Source organism: Limanda limanda, chromosome 8, assembly GCF_963576545.1.
Source record: "Limanda limanda chromosome 8, fLimLim1.1, whole genome shotgun sequence".
Taxonomy (NCBI): Eukaryota; Metazoa; Chordata; class Actinopteri; order Pleuronectiformes; family Pleuronectidae; genus Limanda; species Limanda limanda.
The window spans coordinates 24876417-24889210 of NC_083643.1; the positions used below are offsets into that span (position 1 = coordinate 24876417).

The following is a 12794-nucleotide window of genomic DNA, read 5'->3' on the forward strand; positions in this document are numbered from 1 at the left end:
AGGCTCCGTTTTTGTTTGTTTTTGTCATAATTGTTTGTTCATTACTGTATGTTTGTTTTATCTGCACTGAATTAACATCTGCAAGTTGATCTTACTATGTGTAGTTGTGAATGTGCTAAAAACTCAATAAAAAAAAGTTTAAAAAAAAAGAAATGTATATATCTTTATGTATAGATTGCCTGCAACCAAACCCTGCTCTAAACTGGAAACAGAAACCAGACGGCTTCCAGACCAATGTCTGGTCCCCTGTCTACAGATTCAGAATTTTCACATGTAGAACCTAGAGATATGGAAAGAGGCAGTGAGCTGAGAGGGAGCTTCAATCTTGGCTACTTTCTACAAAGTTGGCCAATCATCACGGGAGGGGTTGTAAATGTCAGATTTAAGTTTACAGATCAGTCATGATTGGACATTCATACGCCTGTGATAACAATATTTGTAAGAAAACCTGTGTAAATGTATATGTGCTAGCTTTCTCCGGGTAGTGTGGATGGGTGATGTTGTCTCAGTAATAGAAGCTGAGGTAGTATTAGTGGTGCTTTTCTCCAAGTAGTGTGGTAAGAGTAGTAATTCGCTCCTGGCTAACTGTTTGTATAGCCCACATACTCACTTGTGTGGAGAAACATGTTCTAAGTGTTCAATGCTAACAATGGTCTGATGTATTCTTACACAAAGCTCAGACTTAAAGGTTTGAGGCTAGTTTCATTTCAGAAAGTGTCTGATTTGAGAAGCATATCTGCAGAATATGACTTTATCGATGACTTCTTGTTGAAGATGAAAAAGTCGGACTGAGGGAATGAATCAGACACTTTCAGTGATACCACCAATGGACTGTAGTAATACCTGAGCGAGTGTTGTGCATTTCAAAAGTCTGACTCATATTTCTGGCTCAGGATCATTGCTGTGCTCTTCCCTGTGTTTTCATGCTCAGTGCCAGCAGGGTACGCAGCGTCATGCATACTTTCGTTCTTTCTGCTTTGTGTAGTTACATTGCCTCTGGACAGAACCGACAGAGGCCATGTTGGAACAGAAATCTGAAAACGTCTGATGTGAAGCTGCAGGCTGTGTGTGTGTGTGTGTGTGTGTGTGTGCGTGTGTGTGTGTGTTGGGCTGCAGATTTGGTGGAGAGCAGGGTGGGAACACCAACAACACAAAGAAATTGAGAAATTTTGTTTTTGTGCGCTGCCAGCCGCCTTCACAGGTAACATTATTTTTCAACTTTCCAGAATTCGTGTTGAGGTGCCTGGTGGCTTGGTTGGTGAATGCAACCTGAAAGACATGAGTTTGGATCTGTCCTGGGGCTCTGTCTTCTTTTCTCTCTGTACTTTCAAAAATAACAGAAACTTATAAACAGTTGTACTGTTTCTGCACTTTGATAATTTGTGCTATTTATACAAAATATGATATATCGGATCACCAAAAGGGTCAGGGTTCACACCATATGGGCAGCTCGTCCTTGGTTTGACTCCCAACCGGCTCGGCCATTTGCTTCATGTCGTTCACATAATCTCTAATCATGTCTCTTGTTCGCATCTTCCCGTCAGAAATCAAGGCAAGACACCAAAAAATATACTTTGTATAAATTGTAAAAAGCAAAAAAAACTGTAGCAACAAGGCTTTGTTGCCCATATGAACAGAGTTTGCCTTTCACACATGCACAAAACTGCTGGAGGTTCTCTGCACAGACGGGTGCATCAAATCCTCCTCTTATCAGGCGAGAGGTGGAGCAGCCGGGTGCAGCAGACAAGAAGTAACGTAATAAAGAGTTATGCACCTCTGCTGAAGGCAGCTATAACTGCAGCTGTTCCCCTGAACCACCACCAACCGTATCTTCACTGTATGAAACGTAGATTTTACTCAGTAAACCCAGAAAAAATACCTGAAATAGTTACCTGCAAAGATAAATGGTAAAATAGTCCACTCAAAGTAAGGAAAAAATCTTTGAAATCCCCACCTTCAAAAGGGCAAGTAGAATAAACTATCCTAAACATTCACAGTTCAATTACATGAAAGTAATATTTTTAATATTTAACACTGTGTTAAATTTAATCTAGTTTTAAAATCCATTAAAATGAACACATTCGGAACAGGGGCAGTCATGCAGATTAGGGCTTGGTTAACTGTAGACTTTAAATAGGTGTGAGTGTGAACGGTTGTTTGTCTCTGTATGTCGGCCCTGTGACGGACTAGCGAACAGTCCAGGATGTACCCTGCCTCTTGCCCGATGTCAGCAGGGCTTGGCCCCTTGGCCAATCTCCCTGTTGAACCTGGCCTGTGTCAAACTGCAGAGCATTATGAACAATTTACATCAATCAATAAAAAAAGATTCTATGACACAAGTCTGTTAATTTTCTCTTTACAGACGACCACTGAAGACAACGTGAACTACGCACCAATCATAGACAGTATCCTCAGTGTGAGCAGATACGGTACGTCTTCTTCTTCTTCTACTTGTTCTCATCCCTTGCTTCTTCTTCCTCTGTCTTGTCTATTTAAGCTTTGTTGTGTTACTGTTCAGGTAAAAGCGCTGAGGTTTCGCCCTTCACCCTCCGAGGTCTCCTTCCAAACTCCACGGATAAATATTTCATCTACAACGGCTCTCTGACCACACCCCCCTGCAGCGAGATTGTCGAGTGGATCATCTTCAAGAACAAAGTCACGATCTCTGATGAACAGGTAAGGGTTTGAGAAAGTAGCACACCAAAGTTTTAATAACAAAGAAAAAGCATTTAGTGTTTCAGTCTCTCTTCCAAATTTGAACCGTATTTTTGAAAAGTTAGAGCATCAACCTACACTGGGGTCTCCTGCACTGTCAGCAAACATTAGTCATCATAGTAAAGTTATTTTTAAGACTGTTATATTGGCTTTCATTATATTCAGAGATTTTACTCATCAATCATTGTGTGACACAGAGCTTGTGTGATCAGTTTTGGTACAGATCCAATGTGATCATTGCTTTTCCAGTCTTGTCAACCACTCAAAACATTTTACCGTACAGGCCACATGCACCCCTTCCCTCACCATTCATTCAGCACTATTGTAAGCTGTGTCTTTTCTAACACACACCATTCAATCAGTGCCAGAACAGCCACCAGAGAAAATTTCGGTGTTCAGTATGTTGCTCGAGGACACTGCGGCACCCACACTGGAAGAGCAGATCCACAACTTTATAGTTAGTGGGCGACCGGCTCTACCTCCGGAGCCAGAGCAGCCTCTTGATGATGATGTAAACATTAAGCTCAGTCATTAAATAAGTGCCCCTCCCGATGTGTGTTGCATGTCCATTTCCTCTGCAGCTCGTTAATATACTTATATTGAAAAGAAGTTATTACTTATAGAAGGGTTGCTCTGCGTGATTGATGAGGAGATGCACCTGCTTGCTGATAGAAAAGCCTGAAATGTGTTACAAGTTCCAGTGCACTACAGGTTTAACCCCAAAAACATGTGTTCAATATGCAACTATACTGTATATACTGGGTCTACGCCAGCATTCCCAGCAACTGCATAACATTCAAAGACAGATTACCTGCACACTGTCAAGTATGTCTCTGCAACATGGAACTAAACTGAAACCAGAGGCTGTCTGAGAGGAAGGAAACTAAAACCAAACCTTGAAAAAACAATCAGCAATAATGTCAAGTGAACACAGGTCTACAAACCATGCGTAACCACCAGTGTGGTCCTTTGAGAACCAGACGTGAGTTCAACTACAGAAACGTCCGTAAACAACCTTTTAGAAACATGTTGAAGGATCTGAATGGAGGAATTATCATACCAGAGCTCAGGAAACACACAAGTGATGGGTGAGGCAGAGAAGCTTAGTCTGTGTATGTACACATACGTATTTGCATGTGTGTGTGTGTGTGTGCGTGCGTGCGTGCGTGTGGATGTGTGAGAGAGACAGCCCTCAGGCCAAATGTGATTGACAACCATACAGAGGCAGTCATTACTTCAAACGAGTATTCACTCACAAAAGAACTTTACGGTCTTTAAACTGAAACACACACACGCACATACACACACGCTGGCATGAACCAACATGTGAAAACAAACACAAAAGGCTTTTGACGAAAAGGTTCCTATGTGATTCCTGCTGAGTCTCTGACATGATCATTAACTGACTAGCAGCTGTCTCACACACAAACACACACACACACACACACACAACTTTACTAACTAACTTTGTAAGTTGTGTACTCCAACGTTACATTTCAATCCTGTTAAAAATGTACAATTTTCTTATGCAGGCAGTGTGAAATCAGTGTGAAAAACGTTGAAATTACATTCATCCATAACAGTGTTATTCTGTGCAAAAACTTTACTTAGAACAAAACAGAAAATAGGAGCATCTAAAGCCGCAGTTTGGCAGAAAACCTCAGTCTGTGCAGAGACAATGGGTTAAACCACACGTGGAGTTTGCATTGAATCTATAGGCAGCAGCCATGAGGAACTGCAGATAAACCCCAAATGTCTGTTGATCACAAAGGGAACTGAACATGAAATAACAGCTGGTACGATGCAATTTCAGCTCAAATTCAGCTAATTCAGCTGAAAATAGTTAGACATAAGTTCAGAGTTTAATCTGACCAACGTATTCCGAGTTTTATTCAAATAACCTCAACCTAGTTTAACCCTTAAGGTGATATTTGTTATCGTTGCATTATACCATACACTGTATATAAAGATTGATGACACATCTGCGTTTCCACCCACTAGCCAGAAATGAGCCAATATATCTGGATAGAAACACTGCCATCTTGCGCATTTGGAGCCAGAGTCTGCGTAGTACTGATTGGTGGATGGAGCTGAGGTCGCGATGTCCCACCAATATATACGCTTGACAAATCATGAGTCGGTCTCACCTGTCAATCATAACATTTCTCCCCACTTTTATAGTATCAAATATGTAATTCAAACCAAACTTCCCAGTAAAACTAAGCTTCGAACATTTATCAGTGAAACCTTCTTTGAGAAAAATGTATTGGACAAGAAGCTCCGGTTCTGTCTCTGATTTCCCTTCGATCTCACTCCTTCATCTCATGTCTGTTTGATTATCATTATTATTTCTGTCCACATGAGTGTTTTTTCAGTTTTAATGTCCGTCCATACTTACAGGCCTGATCATGCAAATCCCATGACCACTCACGTGACTGGGCATGCGTGTGCCAGTGCAAACAAGAAGCATTTGGTTGTTGTTGCATTCACCAAGCTACACACATGAAACAGCAATGGCAATAAGTATGAGCAGAAATTGGACGAATATAACTGCACAACACGTGTAAGCAAAGACAACATGGTCAGCAACTCTTGCAATTGAACATCCATGTAGCTGTGTAGCACCGATTCCTTTCCTCCAGAACGGGGTCATGTGATAAGAGCCTGATGTCACGTCATGACCAAAAAGATCCAATCAGCAAGCATTTGTGAGTCATTGCTTCCAAGCATCTCTGTTTCTGCCCATTAAAAATTCAAATTCTGACCTGGAGTTTTTAAACTACTACGGGACCAGTAGTGTTTCCAAACTTCTCTGTTTTAGCAGCTCTGAAACTCTGTAGTAGTGTGGAGTTACGTATCTGTAGGAGAGTTAATGTGGTTTCAAAGTAAAAGGTAGTAATGTGGATGTATAACTAACAAATAATCTGTTTATACAAAGAAAAAGATAAAATCATTACAGCTGTTGTAATGGAGGCAGGTGTTTCTCTTTCACCTTGAAAGCCTCCATGTCTCGTGACGTGTCGCAGCCGGTCGACATTCCAAGTCAGCTCAGGCTGCCAGGGACTAACAGTTACATTTTACAACTTCAACGATCACATAGGACCTTAATGGGTTCTGCTGTGTTGACTGTGTTGTGTAACCAGACGGATGTGACTCACCTTAGCAGGTACAAAAGCAGATCGCAGGTAATAGGGCTATTCCAGAGTGATTCATGGCTCCTCCACACCTATTCACTTCTGCTGCTGTGTTTTGAGGATGATTTATGATAGAGAGTAATTTACTTGAACAATCAACATCCAAGATGCATCTTGTCAAACCAGTTATACGTTCATGTATATATATTATATATAAGTTCAACTGTGTGAAAAAATTCTCATCCCATAGAAACCTCTTAAACCACAATCACACTCAGGCCATCTTTTTGTGATACTGTCTCTGTTCATTGTGTCAAATGAATCACTGTGATTCATTTAAGGCTGTAGGTTACATTTAGTTTAGCTTCCCTCAGTCTGTTGCTGACGTTGTTCTGTGGTTGTGTTGCAGCTGGAGATGTTCTGCGAGGTGATGACGATGCAGCAGGCCGGATACGTGATGCTGATGGACTACTTGCAGAACAACTACAGGGAGCAGCAGCAGCAGTTCATGGGACAGGTGATCTCCTCCTATACCGGCACCGAGGAGGTCCTCACACCAGGTACGAACACCCGGTCCAATATCCGACAATTTCGCTGTCACCGACATCACAGTCTGCATCCACGCTGTAGTTGAGGTGTTTATCACACACCAGGAAACATAGTTGTGGATCTGAACTGATGTGGAGCAGGTGACCCCATGTCATGTACATTATCTCGATTCCTGTACGTAAACTAAAGACAGATTGCAAGATTCACCCTTCAGTAAAGATGCCGAATTCACTGTGGAAAGTACGAGTTGCGGTCAGAGCCTCCCACAGCTGTACAATACACACGTGCATTTGTTGACAAGCTGATGGAGAAGCAACCGCACACACCAGAGAACAATGTCTACTGACCAGACATGCTGTTCTCCTATCATAAGTTAATGCTTTGTTATATATAAAAATAACGTGAGATAATTTGAGCTCCACGAGCCGTAACATTAAAATGCTCCTCACTTGTGAAAGTAATAATATTCCACTTATTTAGTATACAGCATGTATTTATGATGATATCATATTGAGGGTTCCATTCTGCCCAACAAATTTAGGCTTGATACTCATAGTATATTGTGTTGTTAATACAGCTGTGTCTTTACTACTTGCAAAAACTTACACGTTACATATATAACTATTTGCATGTTAACAAAGAAACTGTGGCAATGATAAAATACAATTGATACAGGGCTGGGCTTTTTTTTTTCTCCAATGCAAATGATTTGATTTTGTAGTAGAAGCTGCAGACGGGGACTGATTGTTGATGAGTTTATTGTCACCCTAAAAACCCAATCTAATCCATAATATCTTTTTGATAGAGTCAACCTCAAAATACTGTACAGTGTTGCAATTGAACACATCAGTCTGTTTTAAAGTTGCATTGTGGGTAATGTAGCCACTGGCTTTTTGACAAGGAAAAATCCTTGATTGTGCTGTCCAAAGCAAGACACACTTATTTGTGTAGCACCTTTCAACAGCAAGGAGCTACAAAGAGCTGTAACCAAGCATTAGGTAAAGATACACATCAGCTGATATGAAATATATTATATTATAGATTTTTTTTTATAAAAGAGTGACACAAAAGAGAATAGAGGACATTGAATAACAATCTATATTAAACACATATTAAATGTAATAACTTAAGACATTCAAAATATGAATCAATATTCATCATATCTTGTGGTGTAGCATAAAATATGTTTACTTAGTTACTAAAGCACCTTATGACCCTGTTGGGAAAACCTTGAGACCAAGATATATTATTCAGATGATTAACAGTCTGCTGCTGGACGAAACACTGATACTCCTCATCATTGCTACGGCTGACCTCAGCTTGACTCCAGTATGAAAATATATTATTTGTACTAATTAATTCTAAGTAGATCACAAATGATGGAAAGAAAAGACAGATAAGAATAGAACTCCAGTGACCTAAATAAAATCTCAGCGACGGAGAGCAAACGGGTCGACTCAGTGTAAGCCATCGATTTCCTGGTCCTGCTCCATAGTTATTAATGAAGTTTATCGATCTGTGGATTTTGTGGAGGGCTTGTTCTGTATATAGACCAGAGGATTGTTTGATTTACCATCTGAGTATTTTAGTCTATTTAAATAACTCGGATTTGTTTTTATTAGATTTGTATTGCCCTTGGAAACAGTCATAGACCTCATAACTAATTATATTAAAAGTAAAGTATTAAAAAGTAACTTTGGAGGCAATGATAATGAGACGAATGCTTTAATCAAACAATAAAAGCAGGAAAATATGACGATTCTGAGCTATGAAGATCAGCTGTAATAATCTCACGACTTTTTGAAGCATTTTCCAAGTATGTAAGGGGAGAATTTTAATTAAATTTAATTAAATTAATCTGAAAAAAATGCTGACCCCCGCCTCACTGATAGAAAAGTTTCTTAGTTATCCTTGCAGTCAATATAGAGAGGAAAACGATTCCCTCTCTCTTTCCTGATTTCAATCGCAGTTTCAATGACAGATGCCTAGAATGAATATTTACAGTATGGCTCTCTATGGCACTTTATAATGGTGTCATTAAGAGAACAAATTTCAAAACTACTGCAGTTAATATTTCTGGCCGTCAAAAAAAACATGTACTGTACGTATTTGGCAAGTCACTACTACATAGGTGGTAAATATAGCAGTACAATATTCACAGACAGCATAGTTCTTTCTGATCTCAGAAGACAGTATCCACTTGACTCCAGCTTTATTAGTCTGATTTATGGTTCTGTTTAGACTCTCTCACAGCACTAGGATAAGATAAGTAAAAATGTTTGTCTGGTTTATTACAGAAAAAGTTAACTTCAGTGACTTAAAACACGTTTATTTATATTTAACCTAAACCACCATCTAGTTGGTTAAACCACAGACAGGACTGTGGATTTAAACCCTGGTATCCAGTGTGACTTTATTATTGTTATTATTATTATTTAATTTATTTGTCGAAATTTGGATATCAGTCAGTGTAATGAAATATTATGATAAATGTCAGATTCTTATTTCTTTCACGCTTAAAGACTGATTTTTACTTCGAAGTGAAGGTTTTAGTTTTGCTCTCCTCTCAATGGGAAGAGAATGACTTGATAACTTGCTGTTTATTAACAAAGGTATAGGTCGGTTATAAGTGACACCTCCTTGCTGTGCTTACACAATGCATAAACATGACGTAGAATGAAACTTTGTTACACTGCTATTGATAAAAATGGTATGGCTATAATTATTGACATTGTTTTATTCTTAGTATGACGGCCTGGCATTTTTTTAGTTGAGTCTATGTTTTAGGATCAGCTAAAGCGTATTAGTGCAAAAGACCTCATGGTGATATTTCTAATTGTTACTCATTAGCTCTGTTTAATGCTCTGCCTCATATTGTCTGAGGGTTTATTCTCCTGACTCTCAACGCTGTCATGTCAACTTTGATATGTGATATCTGCCTAAAGTATTTTCAATTTAAAACAAAAAAATAACAAAGGTCTCCTGGCTCATTCTGCCCTCTAGTGGACTGACACAAACGCCAGCCTCTTCCTCTCACCCCCTCACCGTCTCTCTCAGTGTTTGTATATTTTCTGAGTGGGGAACATGCGTCTCTAATTGCTGGTGAACTCGGTTTATGCAGATTTTATTGAGTGTGTAGCAGCGTTGACACACAGCCTGACATTGTCACTTTGATCCTGCAGAGGAGAGAGGTCAGAGGTCAGAGGATGAAGCCAGTGACAGCAGAGGTTTAGGTTCAGCTCAGAAATGTGCCAGTGTTAAGATAGAAAGAGCCTCTTCCGGTCTATTGTCATCCATCCCTAGCCTTTTTTAATCTGTGTTAATCCCAGAGTGTCTGTCATTTGTATTATCTCTTCTCCTCTAATCTCAACTCTGACCCAGAATCAGGCTGCAGGAGGAACACAGACCCCATCAGCCCCATTTGACTTCTAACTGTTATATGCTTTTTAATCTTTTAACTGCTGACAGCAGGAGCTGGAGGTGTAAGGGAACAGATGGCTTTTACTGATTTATACGTAAATTAGAGTGACAGTTTGTATTCCAAGGTTCTATTTATTGTGTGATACTCTAATCAATCTGGATTAAACAAACAGGGGTAAATATACATATGTATATGCATATGTAAGTATGTCCAGTTTCAATGCTGAGGCATCCAAATGCACCTTCATTTAAAACTGGTTAGAAGTATCATGACATTTAATAAGTAAGGAATATGTAATACATTCGTGTTTCATCTACATTTGATCTGAAGTCAGTTTGTGTATTCACCTGTTTTTGTGTTGGCCTTGTTGGTTTTTGTGATTGTACAAATAACCGAGCAGATGTGCTGGTCTGTAGGAAACGTTACTGTCCAATTTTCGGGGGCCTTTGTAAGAGAATTTTCCATCCATTTTTGATGTTGTTCTTGTCTTTGTGTTTCTGTCAGTCTGCAGCTCAGAGCCGGAGAACATGCAGGCAGCGCCCTACAACCTCAGCAGCCTGCTAGTGACGTGGGAGCGGCCGCGAGCAGTGTACGACGCCAGCATCGAGAAATATGCTGTCACTTACCGACTGGCCAACGCAGAAGACTCTGTCGCCTCTGAGTACTCGACTGATGGAGACCAGGATGTGGTGAGAGAGTGTCCACAGGAATCATCATGAATCATATATCATATATCAATAACAATTACCCCAAGTCAGCAGTCAGCCATCTCAATTAGCAGCTTAGCAGACATTAAATTAATTTTACAAAAACAAAGTTGCAATATTATAAGAGTAAAATTGTAGCCTTAAGAGCAAAGTCATAATTCAACATTTTACAAAACCTGTTTTTAGGAAATATGCAGAAATTTGTTTCACCTTCTGGATCCCAAATTTTGAACGAATCTCATTGTGAAAGTGGGAAACTCCATTGAATATCCCACAGATGTGACAGCTTTATACAGTTGATACAGTTTGTCCAGTTTGGGCTACTGTAAAAAAAAATGGCGGCCTCCGTAGAGAGGACCCACTCCTGATGTAAATATAAAAGGCCCATTATAGGGTAAAGAAAACAACAATTCACCAAAATCAATTTAGATGATCACACACTACTGAAAACAGCACAAGGATTATTTTATATTCAGTTTCTGCCAATAGATCCATTTCACATACATCTTACACATTGAACCTTTAAGTTATAAAGGCCAAAGTATACATGGTAGCGGGAGACAACCAAATTAAAACTATAATTATGTAAATATATGGGCACTTTAACCCAGCTTTTAAGATGCTGATATGCAGATTTGTTGCTGTTTGCCTAAAACAATAATATGGTCTTTCAATAATTATGTCATTGACTTTCCCACCGTCAGGGGGCAATACTTGATGATCTGTCAGCCAACACCAGCTACGTGGTCCAGGTGGTGGCGGTCTGCACCAATGGTCTGTATGGACGTGTGAGTGACCTGCTGACGGTCGTCATGCCCGTCGATGACCCCGGTAAGAGACACCGTGCCAGAGGCAGAGCGTAGAGCAGAGCAACCGTACAAATATTTCTCTGCTGCACTTTTTCACTTTTGTTTCGAGTAGGATTTATATATGGTGCAATAAGACGTTAGAATTGATGAAAGAAAATTGTCAAAACGACGACGAACAAAAATTATATTAAAGTGAAAAAACAACAGACAAACTCACTGAAAGTCAAATTATGTTACTTATCAATGAAAGCCCTTTACTTAGTTAATATGTAACATAGTTTGTCCTGATTTTTAACCCCAAAAAAAGAGCTAATATGTCCAACAAGCCAAACTTGTGAGAAGTAGCTCACAGGTTATACAGGGGAGATTCATGAGGCGTAATGTTAGTTCTGTAAATTCCCTTTTCCTTGTTGTCCATTACTACTCAATATGATTCATCTCCAGCCATGTTTCTTTTCTTTTAAATCAACTTCTGTCCTTCCCCTCATCCTCCCTTTGAGCCCAGAACCATACGAACAAAGTTTTGTTGTTTTTCTGCATCTCTCCTCACCCTTCCTATGTTATACTCTGGGCTATACAGTTTATCTTCTATTTTACACACAGAGCTGTTGTTTGCCTCTTCTTTTTCTGTGTTTGTAACTGTTTCATGATTCTCTCTGTGGTCTTCAAATGTGCTGTTTCTATATATTTCTATATTTCTATGACAAAGGGGTCATTTCCTGTGTATCTTTCATTTCACATGGAAATCCAAGTTCTCCATCTTTGTTTTGTTTTCACTTTGTGGCGTCTGTTCTTTCTGCATCTCACAGTAAGACCAATGTTTGCATGTTTGCAGCAGCATTTTGTGTAACATGGATTGGAATGGCAATCACAATAACATTGTATCTTAATCTGAGCTTTACATGGAATAAACTACTATGTCTTGTTACAAAGAAAAAAAAATACCCTGCATCCTACTTCAGTGTCAGCTTGCATGAATGAGTGAAACTCTGCAACATTCAGTAGGTTTTTATGATGCATTCCTCATTTCTACGTTGATATTTAAAAGAGTAACGTTAATTTAATGCGATATAAACAACAGAGAATTAATTCAAACATTTTTTTAGAAACCAAACTTCTTCACATAGTTTGTTGCAGCTTCAGAAATCTGCAGATACTTGCTTTTTTGTGTTTCATATCAATTTACGTATCATATCAAGATTTTATCAAATAAACTGATTTAACTAAAAGAGCTAGCACACAAATTTGATAGGTTAGATTTCTATTTAATCATCATAACTTTTTAAATGTCAGTGTAAGAAGTAATTACAAATCAGCCCATAGATTTATCTTATAATTTCAAACTCATTTAACATGAGAGAAAGATTTCTTTTAATATTTGTTTTCTATAATGATTGACTAAATTATGAATTGTTAAATTCATAATTTCAATTTCAATTTACTTTCAGTTAATTGCCTA

General features: G+C 39.0%; 1 protein-coding gene across 3 annotated transcripts in view; it reads left to right on the plus strand.

Annotated features, from left to right (window-relative positions):
* ptprz1a (protein tyrosine phosphatase receptor type Z1a) overlaps positions 1 to 12794 on the plus strand; it is an 88993-nt gene that overhangs the window by 47943 nt on the left and 28256 nt on the right. For all 3 annotated transcript variants that reach the window (XM_061077029.1, XM_061077030.1, XM_061077031.1), the window contains exons 6-10: positions 2363 to 2429; positions 2519 to 2676; positions 6259 to 6409; positions 10324 to 10508; positions 11231 to 11357. In XM_061077029.1, the coding sequence (XP_060933012.1) occupies positions 2363 to 2429; positions 2519 to 2676; positions 6259 to 6409; positions 10324 to 10508; positions 11231 to 11357 (688 nt within the window). The remainder of the gene's footprint in view (positions 1 to 2362; positions 2430 to 2518; positions 2677 to 6258; positions 6410 to 10323; positions 10509 to 11230; positions 11358 to 12794) is intronic.